Source organism: Nerophis lumbriciformis, linkage group LG03 (assembly GCF_033978685.3).
Source record: "Nerophis lumbriciformis linkage group LG03, RoL_Nlum_v2.1, whole genome shotgun sequence".
In the NCBI taxonomy this organism is placed as follows: Eukaryota; Metazoa; Chordata; class Actinopteri; order Syngnathiformes; family Syngnathidae; genus Nerophis; species Nerophis lumbriciformis.
Window position 1 is genome coordinate 9,725,624 of NC_084550.2, and position 21,662 is coordinate 9,747,285.

Genomic DNA, 21,662 nt, shown 5'->3' on the forward strand with positions numbered 1-21,662 from the left:
AACACTGACTTTTTGCAGTGTATATTAGAGATGCGCGGTTTGCGGACACAACCGCGGAGTCCGCGGATTATCCGCGGATCGGGCGGATGAAATTAAAAAAAATAAGATTTTATCCGCTCGCGGGTCGGGTCGGGCGGATTAATTAGATATTTTTTTTATTTTTATTTTATTTATTTTTTTTGCGGGTGGCAGTTAAACCAATTGGGAATTATATATACATAGTTAAATGTTGTTACCCACATACGAAAAACGAGCAGGCACCTGCAGCATATGCCACAACAGAAGAAAAAAAAGAAAAAGAGATGGACACTTTTACGGAGCGGAGAAGGGACGCCTCGCCGGGGTCCGGGACCGAGGCCCCTTCCCCCGAGAGGGCCCCACCGGGAGCCGTAGCTGAGGCGATCCGCGAGAAGGGCCTGACGCACGTCCAGGGTCACTACCGCGCCCACCGCACCGACACCCCGCCTCGTCCGCTTTCGCCGCGGCCGGCGTCACGCGCAGCAGGTAAGCAGCTTACCTGCCCGCCACCCCCGTGGCCGGGGGCTCGTAACATGGGTCACTCCGCGCGCTCCGCCCGCGCAGCTTACCTGCTTGCCACCCCTGTTGCCGGGGGCGCGTAAAAGGGGTCACTCCGCGCTCAGTGCGCTCACGAAAGGGGTGGGGCTCACCCTGGTTGATATAGAGAGCAGGACAGTGGCCATGGAATTTCATTTAAGGTTTGTGATAAACCATCAAACTCATTCGTTAAAAGGACTCTATAGTAATATAAAGCGAATTTTTCTGGACATTATCATGCAAGAAAAGTTTATTTTTGGGATCGCGATCACCGCGTAATGATTTTTAAAGGTTGCATTACATTATTAACTGTCCCATGTGATCAGCCAGTGCAATTGGAAGTCCATGCTCAATTATTGCCTCCGTAAATAAAACTTCGGCATTTATCACATCCAAAGAATCTGTTTGGGCGACGAAAAACGTTGAAAGTTTTCCACTTGTATCGCTAGCAACGGCATTAGACTTGTGTTTTTTTGTCCCAACGTGGTCTTTTACATCGCTAATTCCTCCGTGTCCGATCGAAAAATCTTGTCTGCACAAGGTGCAATTCGCGTAGTTTTCACCCTTTTTTTTTTTTTTTTATTAATATTAGATATATAACAACGGGCGGATGGCGGGCGGATGCAGTTCTGATCAAACGTTACATCGGGTGGATGGCGGATGGTTGACGACTTTCTGACGCGGTTGCGGATGAGATAAATTGCCTATCCGCGCATCTCTAGTGTATATACTGTTGCAAGCTCACTGTTGTCACTTCCAGTTCCATTGACATTGTCTCTTCCTCTCAGGTCCGACAGGAAGAGAAGTCTGGCCATTTGACAAATGGACCAACGGCTGCTTGCCGTCTTGTCTTGCCTCCTTGCCGTGACGTCGCTTTCCCGGACACGGAACACGAGCGTGCCTCTTAGCATGAACGGACTACTGGCAGCAGTAAAAAAAAATAATAATAATAATTAAAAAAAATTGGTCCCACATTTACACGCACAGTGTCAAAAGGGAAAGGTGCTCATTGGAATCCATTTATGAATATTTACCAAGCGGCTTTGTTGTTGACTAATGCTGATAATTATCAATCTCACGTGCACTATTAACATGGAGTACACACACACATACAGTAAAGGACTCTACTGTACACACATGAGTGACAGATACTGCTGCTGCTGCCAATCAACACTTTATCTTTCTATCACTGTGAGGTCATTAAGTTAGCAACATAGCCTTTGAATGTCTCTGCAGTCACTTGTGCATGCTTTGTGAGTGTGTGTGTGTGAGAGAAATATTGGAGGAAAGTATGCACTTTTGTTATTCCATTGACATAAGTTGTCGAATGAATATAAACATGTCAGTTGTCATGTAAGAATGCAGTTGTTTTCAATTCTTTTCTGGGAACATATAATAAAAACTTCTACCAAAGCTCCGAGCTCTGTGTACATTTATAGGAATACAGTAGAACAAGAACAGTACCTCCACTAAAAGAGGCCGTCTACAACATTGACAGAGATGCCTAGATATGGCGCCAACTTTACAATAAACAATATATTGCCAATAGTATTTGGCCACCTGCTTTGACTCACATATGAACTTGAAGTGCCGTCCCATTCCTAACCCATAGGGGTCACACTGCAAAAAGTCTGTTCAAAAAAATGAATTAAAAAAATACAAAAATGAGGGGTGTTTTATTTGAACTAAGCAAAATTATCTGCCAATAGAACAAAAAAAATGTGGCTTGTCAAGACTTTCCAAAACAATTAGCTAACCTCAATGAACCCAAAAATACCTTAAAATAAGTATATTCTCACTTTCTTGGTAGAAAAAAAAATAGACCTTTTTGCTCAATATGTTGAAAAATATTCTTAAATGAAGTAAATGCTAGTGCCATTATCTTGACATAATGATATGCGCTCTGCATTACATTTCTTGAAACCAGCAAACTTATACTAAAAACGAATTTATTGTTCTTAATGGAAAGGCAACAAGGCAAGCGCTTGTTACTCTCGGGGTCTCCTAGCCGCTCAGGCAAATCATATTGTCTAAAAATGCATTTTTCCATGGATAACATGACATCATCGCTCTTTCAGTCAATTAGTGCGCATATATACAGCCCGGCCCCCGGCCAAATTTTTTTTTTATTGTAATTTTGAGGAATTTACCTGAATGTGCATGAACTATTTCTGTTCAAAATTGTTAGACATGTCACATGTTAAATGTTTAAATATTAACTGTCAGTTTACTGTACTGTGCCAACTGTACTACTATATGAGTACGTGTTTTCTATTGTTTCATTGAAAATAAAACAGCAAAGTCAATTTGGCTGTCATCTGTTTTAATTGTGAGACACGATTGTGTCAAAGTCATGATTTTTTTATTTTTTAAGAAATGTTTACTTTGAAAAAGCATTTTTATACTTGTGAGTGTTGATGACACAGCTTTGCAACGATTATGGTTCGTTTCCAGGTGCACTGTAAAAACTGAAATCTAAGTAAGATGAAATATCTCAAATAAGGGTGATATTTGCTTATTTTCCGTCTGATAAGAAAATTCTTCTCACTAAGCAGATTTTATGTTGGAGTGTTTTACTTGTTTTAAGGGTTTTGGTCCTAAATGATCTCAGTAAGATATTACAGCTTGTTGCTGAGATTTGATGAGTAAAACATGCTTGAAACTAGAATATCAACTGTTGCAAAGCTGTGTCATCAACACTCACAAGTATAAAACTACTCTTTTAAAGTAATAATTTCTTACTTGCTTACTTGCTTACTGGCGTGGCGCAGTGGAAGAGTGGCCGTGCGCGACCCGAGGGTCCCTGGTTCAATCCCCACCTAGTACCAACCTCGTCATGTCCGTTGTGTCCTGAGCAAGACACTTCACCCTTGCTCCTGATGGCTGCTGGTTAGCGCCTTGCATGGCAGCTCCCTCCATCAGTGTGTGAATGTGTGTGTGAATGGGTAAATGTGGAAGTAGTGTCAAAGCGCTTTGAGTACCTTGAAGGTAGAAAAGCGCTATACAAGTACAACCCATTTATCATTTATTTATTTATCATTTACTTCAGGCATGAAAAAAAAAAATCATGACTTTGACACAAATGTGTCTCATAATTAAACCAGATGACAGCCAAATGGACTTTGCTGTTTTATTTTCAATGAAACAATAGAAAACACGTACTCATATAGTAGTACAGTTGGCACAGTACAGTAAACTGACAGTTAATATTTAAACATTTAACATTTCTAACAATTTTGAACAGAAATACCGTATATTACCAAATAGTAGCCCGGGCGTTTATTTCACAAAATCGATTTTGGAGACAGGCGTTTAAAAGAAGCAGGCGGTTATTTGCACAAGGCTTTTATTAATTTTTGCACCAGCCTATTATTTGGTTACAATGGTTACTGTCCAGTATTTTATTTTTTTTTTCGCACAAAAAACTTTAAATGCAAAAGCTATTGTAAACATACAAACAAAAAAAGAAGAGATCAACATGAGGTAGGCTATCAAAAGACAAGAGATCAACAAGGCCTCAACATGGCAGTAGTGCCACAATTGTCAAATAGAATACCAATACTAAAAATAAATAAACTTTTTAAATAAAGCAGCCTACCGGGACAAATAAAATGATGGTACCAAGTACTCAAGTATAAAACCCACCATCAAAACAGAACAATAATACTGTCACTTAAATAAAATAAAGGCTACAGTACCAAGTACTCCATAAAACCATCAAAACAATAATACTGCAGCAAACGCAACCCCAGTAGCATTTTAATCTAAATTATGCAAATAACAGCCCATGGGCGGCTATTCGGACATAGGCGGTTATTAGAAAGAAGCGGTTAATTCACAAAATGGGGTCAGACCCCGGGCGGCTATTAGGACATGGGCGGTTATTTGCCCAAGGGCGTTTATTTGGTAATATACGGTAGTTAATTCAGATAAATTCCTCAAAATTACAATTAAAACAATTTTGGGGGCCCGGGTGTATATATGCGCACTAATTGACTGAAAGAGCACGCACTTGGCGCGATGATGTCATGTTATCCATGGAAAAATGCATTTTTAGACAATATGATTTGCCTGAGCGGCTAGGAGACCCCGAGAGTAACAAGCGCTTGCCTTGTTACCTTTCCATTAAGAACAATAAACTATTTTAGTATAAGTTTGCTGGTTTCAAGAAATGTAATGCCGAGCGCATATCATTATGTCAAGATAATGGCACTAGCATTTACTTAATATTTTTCAACATATTGAGCAAAAAGGTCTCTTTTTTTTTTTTTTCCTACCAAGAAAAGTGCACTTGTTATTAGTGAGAATATACTTATTTGAAGGTATTTTTGGGTTCATTGAGGTTAGCTAATTTTACTTGCTATGGAGGTTAGAGCTGTGGTTGCTAGGGCTATGATGGTTAGAGCTGTGGTGGTTAGAGCTATGGAGGTTAGAGCTATGGAGGTTAGAGCTGTGGTTGCTAGAACTATGATGGTTAGGGCTATGATGGTTAGCACTGTGGTGGTTAGAGCTATGGAGGTTAGAGCTGTGGTTGCTAGAACTATGATGGTTAGGGCTATGATGGTTAGAGCTGTGGTTGTTAGAGCTGTGGTTGTTAGAGCTATGGAGGTTAGAGCTGTGGTCTAACTTAGACCTACATTTCATAAAGCAAAAATCAACAGGAAGTTTGCAATTCCCCCTTCAAAACAAAAGTTTTGTAAAAAAAAAAACGGTGACCTTTTTTCAAACATTATCTCCTCTGAGCGCGTTTGTCATGTCAGCTTCAAACTAGCACAAGAAGAGATTGAACCCTTCTGATTGAAAGTTGACCAAAGAGTTTTAATTACTGCTCCGGTTTGGATTTTATGTGCCGTCAAAGTCGGTCCCGTCCATCGCTGCTTGCAGCTTTAATTTGACTTGTTTTGGAAAGTCTCGACAAGCCGAATTTTCTTGTTCTATTGGCAGATAATTTTGCTTAGTTCAAATAAAATACCCCTCATTTTTGTATTTTTTTTCTTTTTCTTGTTTTTGAACACTGACTTTTTGCAGTGTATATTAGAGATGCGCGGTTTGCGGACACAACCGCGGAGTCCGCGGATTATCCGCGGATCGGGCGGATGAAATTAAAAAAAATAAGATTTTATCCGCTCGCGGGTCGGGTCGGGCGGATTAATTAGATATTTTTTTTATTTTTTATTTTTTATTTTTTTTTGCGGGTGGCAGTTAAACCAATTGGGAATTATATATACATAGTTAAATGTTGTTACCCACATACGAAAAACGAGCAGGCACCTGCAGCATATGCCACAACAGAAGAAAAAAAAAAAAGAGATGGACACTTTTACGGAGCGGAGAAGGGACGCCTCGCCGGGGTCCGGGACCGAGGCCCCTTCCCCCGAGAGGGCCCCACCGGGAGCCGTAGCTGAGGCGATCCGCGAGAAGGGCCCGACGCACGTCCAGGGTCACTACCGCGCCCACCGCACCGACACCCCGCCTCGTCCGCTTTCGCCGCGGCCGGCGTCACGCGCAGCAGGTAAGCAGCTTACCTGCCCGCCACCCCCGTGGCCGGGGGCTCGTAACATGGGTCACTCCGCGCGCTCCGCCCGCGCAGCTTACCTGCTTGCCACCCCTGTTGCCGGGGGCGCGTAAAAGGGGTCACTCCGCGCTCAGTGCGCTCACGAAAGGGGTGGGGCTCACCCTGGTTGATATAGAGAGCAGGACGGTGGCCATGGAATTTCATTTAAGGTTTGTGATAAACCATCAAACTCATTCGTTAAAAGGACTCTATAGTAATATAAAGCGAATTTTTCTGGACATTATCATGCAAGAAAAGTTTATTTTTGGGATCGCGATCACCGCGTAATGATTTTTAAAGGTTGCATTACATTATTAACTGTCCCATGTGATCAGCCAGTGCGATTGGAAGTCCATGCTCAATTATTGCCTCCGTAAATAAAACTTCGGCATTTATCACATCCAAAGAATCTGTTTGGGCGACGAAAAACGTTGAAAGTTTTCCACTTGTATCGCTAGCAACGGCATTAGACTTGTGTTTTTTTGTCCCAACGTGGTCTTTTACATCGCTAATTCCTCCGTGTCCGATCGAAAAATCTTGTCTGCACAAGGTGCAATTCGCGTAGTTTTCACCCTTTTTTTTTTTTTTAATTAATATTAGATAGATAACAACGGGCGGATGGCGGGCGGGTGCAGTTCTGATCAAACGTTACATCGGGTGGATGGCGGATGGTTGACGACTTTCTGACGCGGTTGCGGATGAAATAAATTGCCTATCCGCGCATCTCTAGTGTATATACTGTTGCAAGCTCACTGTTGTCACTTCCAGTTCCATTGACATTGTCTCTTCCTCTCAGGTCCGACAGGAAGAGAAGTCTGGCCATTTGACAAATGGACCAACGGCTGCTTGCCGTCTTGTCTTGCCTCCTTGCCGTGACGTCGCTTTCCCGGACACGGAACACGAGCGTGCCTCTTAGCATGAACGGACTACTGGCAGCAGTAAAAAAAATAAATAAATAATTTAAAAAAAATTGGTCCCACATTTACACGCACAGTGTCAAAAGGGAAAGGTGCTCATTGGAATCCATTTATGAATATTTACCAAGCGGCTTTGTTGTTGACTAATGCTGATAATTATCAATCTCACGTGCACTATTAACATGGAGTACACACACACATACAGTAAAGGACTCTACTGTACACACATGAGTGACAGATACTGCTGCTGCCGCCAATCAACACTTTATCTTTCTATCACTGTGAGGTCATTAAGTTAGCAACATAGCCTTTGAATGTCTCTGCAGTCACTTGTGCATGCTTTGTGAGTGTGTGTGTGTGTGAGTGTGTGTGTGTGAGAGAAATATTGGAGGAAAGTATGCACTTTTGTTATTCCATTGACATAAGTTGTCGAATGAATATAAACATGTCAGTTGTCATGTAAGAATGCAGTTGTTTTCAATTCTTTTCTGGGAACATATAATAAAAACTTCTACCAAAGCTCCGAGCTCTGTGTACATTTATAGGAATACAGTAGAAGAAGAACAGTACCTCCACTTAAAGAGGCCGTCTGCAACATTGACAGAGATGCCTAGATATGGCGCCAACTTTACAATACACAATATATTGCCAATAGTATTTGGCCACCTGCTCAGAGGTGGGTAGAGTAGCCAGAATTTGTACTCAAGAGTACTGTTACTTTAGAGATTTATTACTCAAGTAAAAGTAAGGAGTAGTCACCCAAATATTTACTTGAGTAAAAGTAAAAAGTATGTTGTGAAAAAACTATTCAAGTACTGAGTAACTCATGAGTAACATACACACACATATCATATATGTATATATACATACATACATTGATATATACAGTATATAATTTATATTTATTTATTTTGCCATTTTTGTTCACATGTTAAAGGTGTTTTAATGAATATACATGCATGTTTAACACATATAGATTCCTTTCTTTCATGAAGACAAGAATATAAGTTGGTGTATTACCTGATTCTGATGACTTGCATTGATTGGAATCAGACAGTAGTGATGATCATACTTGCCAACCTTGAGACCTCCGATTTCGGGAGGGGGGTGGGCGTGGTCGGGGCGTGGCTAAAAGGGGAGGAGTATATTTACAGCTAGAATTCACCAAGTCAAGTATTTCCTAGATTATATATATATATATAAAATAAATACTTGAATTTATTTACACATACACACACATAACACTCATCTACTCATTGTTGAGTTAAAGGTTGAATTGTCCATCCTTGTTCTATTCTCTGTCACTATTTTTCGAACCATGCTGAACACCTCTGATGATGCATTCTGTGTGGCATGCACAAAAGTGCTTTCATCAAATGCACTAGATGGCAGTATTGTCCTGTTTAAGAGTGTCACAACATTGCTGTTTACGGCAGACGAACTGCTTTACAGTATACAAAAACGTGACTGCTGTTGTTGTGTGTTGTTGCCGCGCTGGGAGGACGTTAATGAAACTGCCTAACAATAAACCCACATAAGAAACCAAGAACTCGCCCTCCTCCATTCTACAGTTATAACGTTATTGGGCAGGTATGCTGTTTATGTTGTGGGTTGAATTTCGGGAGATTTTCGGGAGAAAATTTGTCCCGGGAGGTTTTCAGGAGAGGCGCTGAATTTCGGGAGTCTCCCGGAAAATCCGGGAGGGTTGGCAAGTATGGTGATGATAACGTCCACATTTTCGAATGGAAGAGAGAAAAAAGTCTTCCTTTCTGTCTAATACCACATGAAAGTGGTTGGTTTTTGGCATCTTATTTGTCCAGCTTCCATATTCGTTTTTATACACTTTACAAGAAATACATTGGCGGCAAACTCCGTAGCTTGCTAGCTTGTTTGCGCTGGCTTTCGGAGACTCTTATTTTAAAAGCGCAGGCGCGATGGAGCGGCACTTTTATTGTGAAGACAGGAACTGTGCAGTCAGTCTTTAGGCTTTTGACGGGAAGTACGGTTGAAATAAAAAAAAAAGGGTCTTTTTTCCTTCACATTTTTGATTGATTGATTGAGACTTTTATTAGTAGATTGCACAGTACAGTACATATTCCGTACAATTGACCACTAAATGGTAACACCCCAATAAGTTTTTCAACTTGTTTAAGTCAGGTCATGTGACCCCTGGCTCTGTTTGATTGGTCCAACGTCACCAGTGACTGCATCTGATTGGTGGAACGGAGTGAACGTCACCAGTGACTGTATTTGTTGAAACGCAGGCACTATGAAGGTCTGTCTGACAGACCAGAACAAACAAAGCGTGCATTAACAGATCGATAAAAATTAGTAGCGAGCTGAATGTAGATAAAAGTAGCGGAGTAAAAGTAGCGTATCTTCTCTATAAATATACTCAAGTAAAAGTAAAAGTATGTTGCATTAAAACTACTCTTAGAAGTACAATTTATCCCAAAAGTTACTCAAGTAGATGTAACGGAGTAAATGTAGCGCGTTACTATCCACCTCTGCACCTGCTTTGACTCACATGTGAACTTGAAGTGCCGTCCCATTCCTAAACCATAGGGGTCACACTGCAAAAAGTCAGTGATCAAAAACAAGAAAAAAAAAATACAAAAATGAGGGGTATTTTATTTGAACTAAGCAAAATTATCTGCCAATAGAACAAAAAAATGTGGCTTGTCAAGACTTTCCAAAACAATTAGCTAACCTCAATGAACCCAAAAATACCTTAAAATAAGTATATGCTCACTTTCTTGGTAGAAAAAAAAAGAGAGCTTTTTGCTCAATATGTTGAAAAATATTCTTAAATGAAGTAAATGCTAGTGCCATTATCTTGACATAATGATATGCGCTCGGCATTACATTTCTTGAACCCAGCAAACTTATACTAAAAATGGAAAGGCAACAAGGCAACCGCTTGTTACTCTCGGGGTCTCCTAGCCGCTCAGGCAAATCATATGGTCAAAAAATGCATTTTTCCATGGATAACATGACATCATTGCACCAAGTGCGTGCTCTTTCAGTAAATTAGTGTGCGAGGAATATATATATATGTATATATATTTATATATATATATATATATATATATATATGTATGTGTGGGGAAAAAAATCACAAAAAAAATCTCCTGACGATTGAGGGTACCCCCCTCATGAAACAGGCCTGTAGAGATGAAATAGTCCTGTGATTTTTTTCCCCACACATACATATATTGCGCTCTACTACGGTATCGAGCACTATTTTTTGGATAACCTTATTAAGACATATATATATATATATATATATATATATATATATATATATATATATATATATATATATATATATATATATATATATAATACAGCCCGGCCAAAAAAAAATGTTATTGTAATTTTGAAGAATTCATCTGAATGTGCATGAACTATTTCTGTTCAAAATTGTTATAATGTCACATGTTAAATGTTTAAATATTAACTGTCAGTTTACTGTACTGTGCCAACTGTACTACTATATGAGTACGTGTTTTCTATTGTTTCATTGAAAATAAAACCGCAAAGTCCATCCGTTTTAATTGGGGGACAAAATTGTGTCAAAGTCATGATTTATTTTTTCATGCTTGAAATAAGAAATGATTACTTTAAAAAAGTAGTTTTATACTTGTGAGTGTTGATGACACAGCTTTGCAACAGTTGATATTCTAGTTTCAAGCATGTTTTACTCAATATAGGTCATCAAATCTCAGCAACAAGCTGTAATATCTTACTGAGATCATTTAGGACCAAAACCCTTAAAACAAGTAAAACACTCTAACATAAAATCGGCTTAGTGAGAAGAATTATCTTATCAGACAGAAAATAAGCAAATATCACCCTTATTTGAGATATTTAATCTTACTTAGATTTCACTTTTTGCAGTGCAATATGATGTCGGTCCACCTTTTGCAGCTATTACAGCTTCAACTCTTCTGGGAAGGGCTGTCCACAAGGTTGCGGAGTGTGTTCATAGGAATTATCCGCCATTCTTCCAAAAAGCGCATTGGTGAGGTCACACACTGATGTTGGTCGAGAAGGCCTGGCTCTCAAAAGGTGTTCTATCGGGTTCAGGTCAGGACTCTGTGCAGGCCAGTCAAGTTCATCCACACCACACCATTTTGAGGGAGGGGCAGAGACAGAGAGCGAGGGATTTTTTTGATTGATTGAAGCTTTTATTAGTAGATTGCACAGTACAGTACATATTCCGTACAATTGACCACTGAATGGTAACACCCCAATAAGTTTTTCAACTTGTTTAAGTCTGGGTCCATGTTAGGGAGTAGAGAGACAGACAAGACACCTGGTTTGCTTGTTGTTTTTTTTATTGTATCGATTCTCACTTTCCGCAAGTATTTTGTTTATATTTGCCGGGTCAAATTTCCGTCCCCGTTTATTGCGTTTTTATTTTGATTCGCCAAAAGTTTTATCAATGACAACTACTGCCTCAGTTTGCACTCGGACAAGTTTACCGCGAGGGGCTGTCAAAATAAAAACATTTTGAAATGAGGGATGGATCTGAAGTTGATGTAGACTCCAGAGATTTAAGCGTTAAATAAATAATATCTATGCCCTGGCTGGCACACCATTATCATCATTTCATGACCCAAGCAAAACACTTTTTACACTTTTATACTGAAATAAATACACCTACTACTTATACTCAGGAGCGACTTATGTGTGAAATTATTAACACATTAGCGTAAAATATCAAATAAAATTATTTAGCTCATTCACGTAAGAGACTAGACGTTTATTCAGCCTGTTGTTCACTATTCTTTATTTATTTGAAATTGCCTTTCAAATGTCTATTCTTGGTGTTGACTTTTATCAAATACATTTCCCCAAAAAATGCGACTTATACTCCAGTGCGACTTATACTCCAGTGCGGCTTATACTCCAGTACGACTTATACTCCAGTGCGACTTATACTCCAGTACGACTTATATATGTTTTTTTTTCCTTCTTTATTATGCATTTTCGACCGGTGCGACTTATACTCCAGTGCGACTTATACTCCAGTGCGACTTATACTCCAGTACGACTTATATATGTTTTTTTTTTCCTTCTTTATTATGCATTTTCGGCCGGTGCGACTTATACTCCGGAGCGACTTATACTCCGAATAATACGGTAACTAAAAACATAGAAAAAACTACCAGCGGTGGTCAAATTTAGATCCATGAAGGAAAGAAGAAAGTGAATGAATGTTTATAACTGAATACATTTACATATGCATACACATTTGTTTTCTTTTTTTATTATTATTTTTTAATGTATTAAGTAACGTTCATGACAACCTTTTTCCAAAACACAATATAGAATGTGAGATATAAGAGGACAATGCATAGTTTTATCTTTTTTTTTTTCAAAACGCTTACAAAAAAGTGGCACCCCAAAAATTTACTGTAGGACCCCATTTTTATGACTTGATGGGGTCCCCATTTTGAAAATTCCTAGCGCCAACACTGCTGTCAACAGAGGAGAAAAAATGCTTTATTTAAATAAATATATTATTTATAAAGCAAGTTCGAGTATCATTGGCAAATTTTCACCTGGTCCCGGCCTTGGCGTGCTGCCCGCCTTGACTTAGACTTAGACTTAGACTTAGAAAATCTTTATTGTCCCCGAGGGGCAATTTGGTTTAGAGCAGTAGTCATTAAAAACAAGGTACAACAGTAAAAACAAGGTACAACAGTAAAAACGAGGTACAACAGTAAAAACGAGGTTCAACAGTAAAAACAAGGTACAACAGTAAAAACGAGGTTCAACAGTAAAAACGAGGTACAACAGTAAAAACAAGGTACAACAGTAAAAACGAGGTTCAACAGTAAAAACGAGGTACAACAGTAAAAACAAGGTTCAACAGTAAAAACAATGTTCAACGGTAAAAACGAGGTTCAACAGTAAAAACGAGGTACAACAGTAAAAACAAGGTTCAACAGTAAAAACAAGGTTCAACGGTAAAAACGAGGTTCAACAGTAAAAACGAGGTACAACAGTAAAATCAAGGTACAACAGTAAAAACAAGGTTCATCAGTAAAAACGAGGTCCAACAGTAAAAACAAGGTACAACAGTAAAAACGAGGTACAACAGTAAAAACGCGGTACAACAGTAAAAACGAGATGCAACAGTAAAAACAAGGCTCAACAGTAAAAACAAGGTTCAACGGTAAAAACGAGGTTCAACAGTAAAAACGAGGTTCAACAGTAAAAACGAGGTACAACAGTAAAAACAAAGTACAACAGTAAAAACGAGGTTCAACAGTAAAAACGAGGTACAACAGTAAAAACGAGGTTCAATAGTAAAAACGAGGTACAACAGTAAAAACGAGGTTCAACAGTAAAAACGAGGTTCAACAGTAAAAACGAGGTCCAACAGTAAAAACGAGGTACAACAGTAAAAACGAGGTCCAACAGTAAAAACGAGGTCCAACAGTAAAAACGAGGTACAACAGTAAAAACGAGGTACAACAGTAAAAACGAGGTCCAACAGTAAAAACGAGGTCCAACAGTAAAAACGAGGTACAACAGTAAAAACGAGGTTCAATAGTAAACACGAGGTACAACAGTAAAAACGAGGTTCAACAGTAAAAACGAGGTACAACAGTAAAAACGAAGTTCAACAGTAAAAACGAGGTCCAACAGTAAAAACAAGGTACAACAGTAAAAACAAGGTACAACAGTAAAAACAAGGTTCAACAGTAAAAACGAGGTACAACAGTAAAAACGAGGTACAACAGTAAAAACGAGGTTCAACAGTAAAAACGAGGTACAACAGTAAAAACGAGGTTCAATAGTAAAAACAAGGTCCAACAATAAAAACGAGGTCCAACAGTAAAAACGAGGTACAACAGTAAAAACGAGGTTCAACAGTAAAAACGAGGTACAACAGTAAAAACGAGGTTCAACAGTAAAAACGAGGTACAACAGTAAAAACGAGGTCCAACAGTAAAAACGAGGTTCAACAGTAAAAACGTGGTACAACAGTAAAAACGAAGTTCAACAGTAAAAACGAGGTACAACAGTAAAAACGAGGTACAACAGTAAAAACGAGGTACAACAGTAAAAACGAGGTACAACAGTAAAAACGAGGTTCAACAGTAAAAATGAGGTACAACAGTAAAAACGAGGTACAACAGTAAAAACGCGGTACAACAGTAAAAACTAGGTACAACAGTAAAAACGAGGTTCAACAGTAAAAACAAGGTTCAACAGTAAAAACGAGGTACAACAGTAAAAACGAGGTACAACAGTAAAAACGAGGTTCAACAGTAAAAACGAGGTTCAACAGTAAAAACGAGGTACAACAGTACAAACAAGGTACAACAGTAAAAACGAGGTACAACAGTAAAAACAAGGTTCAATAGTAAAAACGAGGTACAACAGTAAAAACGAGGTTCAACAGTAAAAACGAGGTACAACAGTAAAAACGAGGTCCAACAGTAAAAACGAGGTCCAACAGTAAAAACAAGGTCCAACAGTAAAAACGAGGTACAACAGTAAAAACGAGGTACAACAGTAAAAACGAGGTTCAATAGTAAAAACGAGGTACAACAGTAAAAACGAGGTTCAACAGTAAAAATTAGGTACAACAGTAAAAACGAGGTCCAACAGTAAAAACAAGGTCCAACAGTAAAAACGAGGTACAACAGTAAAAACGAGGTCCAACAGTAAAAACGAGGTCCAACAGTAAAAACGAGGTACAACAGTAAAAACGAGGTACAACAGTAAAAACGAGGTTCAATAGTAAAAACGAGGTACAACAGTAAAAACGAGGTTCAACAGTAAAAACGAGGTACAACAGTAAAAACAAGGTTCAATAGTAAAAACGAGGTACAACAGTAAAAACGAGGTTCAACAGTAAAAACGAGGTACAACAGTAAAAACGAGGTACAACAGTAAAAACGAGGTCCAACAGTAAAAACAAGGTACAACAGTAAAAACGAGGTTCAACAGTAAAAACGAGGTACAACAGTAAAAACGAGGTACAACAGTAAAAACGAGGTACAACAGTAAAAACGAGGTTCAACAGTAAAAACGAGGTACAACAGTAAAAACAAGGTACAACAGTAAAAACGAGATACAACAGTAAAAACAAGGTACAACAGTAAAAACAAGGTTCAACAGTAAAAACGAGGTACAACAGTAAAAACGAGATACAACAGTAAAAACGAGATACAACAGTAAAAATGAGGTACAACAGTAAAAACAAGGTACAAATATATAAAATACATACAACATACAAACCATCATGAAGGCATTGAGAGAAAAACTAAAAACATTATGCATTGGCACACATATACAGCATGTGTCCTCTATTTGGGATTTCAGAATATGGTCAGCCTATCTCATTTAAAACCAACGGTACTGGAAGGAGCATAATATGACATGAAGATAATATGAACACTTTTAGATATTTAGGGAAAGTCAATGAAAAAATAATTTTATCTTTAATTATGATCATAATTTCTGGTTAAGTTAGGCCAGCAGAGAAGACCTTGCTGGCCCTGACGGCACACCACTGCTGTCATGATCCGTGGTCCGGATCACCTTTTGTTTAGTTACCGGTATGTTCTGTTAGTTTTGGACTCCATAGTTCCTGTTTGCGCTTCCTTGTTTGTTTTGTCACCACGGCGACTCATTAGTTTCACCTGCCTCATTTGTTCGGATCACACCTGTCGCTAATCATGAGATGATTATCTAAGCCTGTGGTTGCCAGTTAGTCGGTCTGGCAACATTGCTCTTTTCTTGCTTATTTCATGCGATACCACAGTTCATGCTGCTCGTTTCCATAGTTAAAGCTATCGGTTTCATGTCACAGTTTAGTGCGGGTTTTGATTGATTGATTGATTGATACTTTTATTAGTAGATTGCACAGTACAGTACATATTCCGTACAATTGACCACTAAATGGTTAACATCCCAATAAGTTTTTCAACTTGTTTAAGTCGGGCTTCACGTTAATCAATTCATGGTACAAATATATACTATCAGCATAATACAGTCATCACACAAGTTAATCATCAGAGTATATACATTGAATTATTTACATTATTTACAATCCGGGGTGGGGGATGTGGAGGGTTTGGTTGATATCAGCACTTCAACAATTGCATCATCAGAGAAATGGACATTGAAACAGTGTAGGTCTGACTTGGTAGGATATGTACAGCGAGCAGAGAACATAGTGAGTTCGGATAGCATTAGAACAAGTATATACAAACCCCGTTTCCATATGAGTTGGGAAATTGTGTTAGATGTAAATATAAACTGAATACAATGATTTGCAAATCCTTTTCAACCCATATTCAATTGAATGCACTACAAAGACAATATATTTGATGTTCAAACTCATAAACTTTATTGCAAATAATTAGCTTAGAATTTCATGGCTGCAACACGTGCCAAAGTAGTTGGGAAAGGGCATGTTCACCACTGTGTTACATCACCTTTTCTTTTAACAACACTCAATAAACAATTGGGAACTGAGGAAACAAATTGTTGAAGCTTTGAAAGTGGAATTTTTTCCCATTCTTGTTCTATGTAGAGCTTCAGTCGTTCAACAGTCCGGGGGTCTCCGCTGTCGTACTTTAGGCTTCATAATGCGCCACACATTTTCGATGGGAGACAGGTCTGGACTGCAGGCGGTCCAGGAAAGTACCCGCACTCTTTTTTTTTTACGAAGCCACGCTATTGTAACACGTGCTGAATGTGGCTTGGCATTGTCTTGCTGAAATAAGCAGGGGCGTCCATGAAAAGGATGGCAGCATATGTTGTTCCAAAACCTGTGTGTACCTTTCAGCATTAATGGTGCCTTCACAGATGTGTAAGTTACCCATGTCTTGTGCACTAATGCACCCCCATACCATCACAGATGCTGGCTTTTGAACTTTGCGTCGATAACAGTCTGGATGGTTCGCTTCCCCTTTGGTCCGGATGACACCATGTCGAATATTTCCAAAAACAATTTGAAATGTGGACTCGTCAGACCACAGAACACTTTTCCACTTTGTATCAGTACATCTTAGATGATCTTGGGCCCAGAGAAGTCGGCGGCGTTTCTGGGTGTTGTTGATAAATGGCTTTCGCTTTGCATAGTAGAGCTTTAACTTGCACTTACAGATGTAGCGACCAACCGTATTTAGTGACAGTGGTTTTCTGAAGTGTTCCTGAACCCGTGTGGTGATATCCTTTAGAGATTGATGTCTGTTTTTGATCGAAGGTCACGGTCATTTAATGTTGGTTTACGGCCATGCTGCTTACGTGGAGTGATTTCTCCAGATTCTCTGAACCTTTTGATGATATTATGGACCGTAGATGTTGAAATCCCTAAATTTCTTACAATTGCACTTTGAGAAACGTTCTTCTTAAACTGTTTGACTCTTTGCTCACGCAGTTGCGGACAAAGGGGTGTACCTCGCCCCATCCTTTCTTGTGAAAGACTGAGCATTTTTTGGGAAGCTGTTTTTATACCCAATCATGGCACCCACCTGTTCCCAATTAGCCTGCACACCTGTGGGATGTTCCAAATAAGTGTTTGATGAGCATTCCTCAACTTTATCAGTATTTATTGCCACCTTTCCCAACTTCTTTGTCACATGTTGCTGGCATCAAATTCTAAAGTTAATGATTATTTGCAAAAAAAAAAAAAATTGTTAATCAGTTTGAACATCAAATATGTTGTCTTTGTAGCATATTCAACTGAATATGGGTTGGAAATGATTTGCAAATCATTGTATTCTGTTTATATTTACATCTAACAACATTTCCCAACTCATATGGAAACGGGGTTTGTACATTAGAAATACATTTGATTATTTACATTTGATTATTTACAATCCGGGGAGGTGGGATGTGGAAGGGAGGGTGTTGTTTTACTGCGGTTTTGAAGGAGGATAGAGATGCACTTTCTTTTACACCTGTTGGGAGTGCATTCCATATTCATGTGGCATAGAAGGAGAAGGAGTTTAGACCTTTGTTAGATCGTAATCTGGGTTTAACGTGGTTAGTGGAACTCCCCCAGTTTCATGTTAGTTTCATGTCTTTAGTTTCAGGTTTCATGTCCTAAGTTTTTGCCTTAGCTTCCGCCTGCGATAGTCACGCTTGCCTTCGGGTTGTTTTCTGTTTTTTTTTTTACTTCGTTGAGTTTTAGAGAGATTAAATCATGTGTCCTACCTTCAAGCCTTGAAGGTCCTAGTCCGATTGCATCCCGGGAGAACAAATCTCGCAGTAGGCTGCGAAAAACCCCGCGTCATGACAACTGCTATATGTGCATCAATGAAAAAATATAAAATGATAATATGTTGTGTTTTTTTAAAAAGTTGTAGTTAAAAACATGGAGCCAGAAAACTGCCAGTAAATTTTAGTATTAAAAAAACTTTGTAACATAAGACATTATTTAAAAAAAAAAGTTGTACTGACACTGGCGTTAAAAAATATTTAATTGACCTTCTGGTTTTGTCCGAGCTATAGACTTACAGTCGTGCTCATAAGTTTACATACACTGGAGAATTTATGATTTCTGGGCCATTCTTCAGAGAATATGAATGATAACACAAAAAACCTTTCTTCCACTCATGCTTAATGGTTGTGTGAAGCTATTTATTGGCAAACAACTGTGTTTACTCTTTTTAAATCAAAATGACAAAAGAAAGTACCCAAATGACCCCGATCAAAAGTTTACATACCCCAGTGACTTTGATCTGATAACATGCACAAAAGTTGACACAAACAGGTTTGAATGGCTAATCAAGGTTCCAATCCTCACTAAGGCTGCAGCTAACGATTATTTTTCTATCGATTAATCTATAGATTATTATTTTTTTCGATTAATCGGTTAATCTATAGATTATTTTTCCTTTTACCGATTATATTTTTTATTTAAAATGAAGATGAAAAAATAAATTTAGGCCAGTTTTTTCAAAAGGCATGACTTTTATTTACAAAAAAAAAAGTATGGCCACTCAGTCAACATTGACAACAACATGACAAAATTATTCTGTAACAATGTAAACATTTAAAACTTTTAACATTTAACAAATTTAAAAGTAGCTTATTTGCTTTTTAATGTGCAAATATAAAAGTAAACATCCAGTGCAAATCTTAATATTCTGCATTTCAAAAGTAAAAGTATTGCTTATTTGCTAAAATGTGCAAAAATAAAGATAAACATTCAATACAAAGAAGTGCAAAACGAAATATTCTGTAACAGCGTAAACATTTCAACAAAAGTAAAAGTATTGCTTATTTTGCTTAATAACACAACAATGATAGTATGATTAAAGTGAAAGTTAATTGTTGGTTTGTACATAGTATATGTAACTGTTAATGTTGTAAAAGGTATTTGCACAACTAATTAACGTTAGCGTTAAAGAGGAGCGCGTCTTTGTAAACACTGAACAGGCACGCCAAACGCGCCTCTCAGAGCGAAACGGTGCTTTAGTTTATGAATTTACAACGCAGATACAAATGACACATTCATGTTTTTGTGTAATGATGACAACGTATACTCACGCGGACGATTGACGAGTTGATGGTGATGGCAAGAACGCTGTCGGGTGTTTTCTTTTCAAATGTTCCTTCATAGCCGTTGTGCTGCTATGATAGGCCATTTCCGCTCGACACAGTGTGCATACAACAACTGTCAAGTGTTTTGCTTTTTTCGCTGTGCTTATCCCACACTTGAAGGGATGTACCAATGCTGAATGTGGCTTCTGGATTTCACTCAAAAGACCAGACCGTAGTTACTTTTTCCTTTTATTTTCCTTTAGTTTGCAACAGTTTTTCCAATGAAGAAACAGCTTCTTTTTTCTTCTTTAGTCTTTTTAGCAGTCTTTAGCAGTGTTAGTAGACTTTAGTAGACTTTAGTTTCTTTAGCTGTCATTAGCTGTCTTTAGTAGCCTTTAGTAGCCTTTAGCTTCTTTAGTAGGTGAAAAACCTTTAAGGACAAAACACCACAAGATTAACATGCTGTAAAAAAATAAATCAATTATCAATCCCATAATTTACAATTATTAATTAGGCTATCAAACTCTTAACCATTAAACAAGTGCAAGAAAATGGACACATCTTTTCCCTTTAAGTTAAAACAGATTTTAAATAAATTGTCTCAACATAAATGCACCAAGATGCATATAAAATACATTTAAACCCACAAACACAATAGATAAATGCAACAGAAAACCCAATATGCAAATACATAAATACCTAACCAATTAACCACCTATTTAGATACATATTTAAAATCCATATTCAATATAAATATATGATTAATTTAGCAGTGAAACACTCAATCTTAAACGCTGTCTACTGGTAGAAAAATGCCCCTTTTTGTATGCCCTCACCAGCAGCCAATGATCCAACACTTTAAATTGAGCGACTTCACCCTCCTGATGAAGCAAACTGCTCCAACATTTATCAAACTAAGCAAAGAATATCAGCACTAAACAACAGTTACATAAAACACCTTGTGTATTTAGCCTCCAGACTATAAGCACGCTACATGCACACAACTCCCCCCCCCCCCCTCAATCTCACCAGCGCAACAGGTGCGCCACACCCACAAAGAGAAATATTAAATCTTACCGGCTGTCCGTTCAGCTTTTGGTTTTGGTACACTTTTGGCACAACTCTGGGTTATCTGTAATGAACTAAACCTTTTTCCACTCTGCGCTGGCGTCTTTTGTACTCCTTGATTTGACACAGCGGTCTAATTACCGGGCTCGCGCACCAGCAGATGAGACGGGAGTGCGCCGCGTTATACCTGCGCGTGAACGTAAACTGATCGGTTCTGATCATATAAGCCGACTGGCCGAAATAATGCCGAATTATATACATATCCTGGGGTTGCCTAGGTGAATAGGGATGCGGATGTGCTCTAAGATAAAATATAATTTTATTAAGTGGGGTTTGGCTGGTTGCTAAGCAGCCAAGGTTGCGAGCTCGCGCGTCAGCTGACGAGACAGCTGTTCGCCGCTACAACATTATTAGGCCGTTTATTGAAATACTCCCACACTTTTGACGACTTTTGGCGTGCTTTTTTTCCCTCGCTCGCACCGCTCGCATCATCTGCTTTGCGCTCGCCATGACGGTAGTGTGACGTAAATATGCGACGCGTCGACGCACAAAAACGGCGTCGACGTATTTATGTAACCGATGACGTCGACTACGTCGACGCGTCGTTTCAGCCTTAATCCTCACCTGTGACATGTTTGTTTGTAATGAATGTGTGTGTATAAAAGGTCAGTGAGTTTCTGGGCTTCTGACAGACCATTGCATCTTTCATCCAGTGCTGCACAAATGTTTCTGGATTCTGAGTCATGGGGAAGGCAAAATAATTGTCAAAGGATCTGCGAGAAAAGGTAATTGAACTGCAAAAAACAGGAAAGGGGTATAAAAAGATATCCAAGGAATTGAGAATGCCAATCAGCAGTGTTCAAACACTGATTAAGAAGTGGAAAGTGAGGAATTCAGGTAAACCAGGAAAGATTTCAGCCACAACTGCCTGGAAAATTGTTCGAGATGCAAAGAAAAATCCACAAATAACTTCAGCTGAAATACAGGACTCTCTGAAAAATTGTGGTGTGGCTGTTTCAAGATGCACAATAAGGAGGCACTTG

General features: G+C 38.7%; 1 protein-coding gene across 6 annotated transcripts in view; it reads left to right on the plus strand.

Moving 5' to 3' along the window:
* LOC133578811 (uncharacterized) overlaps positions 1–1,948 on the plus strand; it is a 180,012-nt gene extending 178,064 nt beyond the window's left edge. For all 6 annotated transcript variants that reach the window (XR_009811881.1, XM_061933304.1, XM_061933319.1 and 3 more), the window contains one exon: positions 1,344–1,948. Coding sequence is in view for 5 of the 6 variants with exons in the window: in XM_061933304.1 (XP_061789288.1) it covers positions 1,344–1,374 (31 nt within the window). In the remaining variant the exon portion in view is untranslated. The remainder of the gene's footprint in view (positions 1–1,343) is intronic.
* Positions 1,949–21,662: the final 19,714 nt, after the last annotated feature.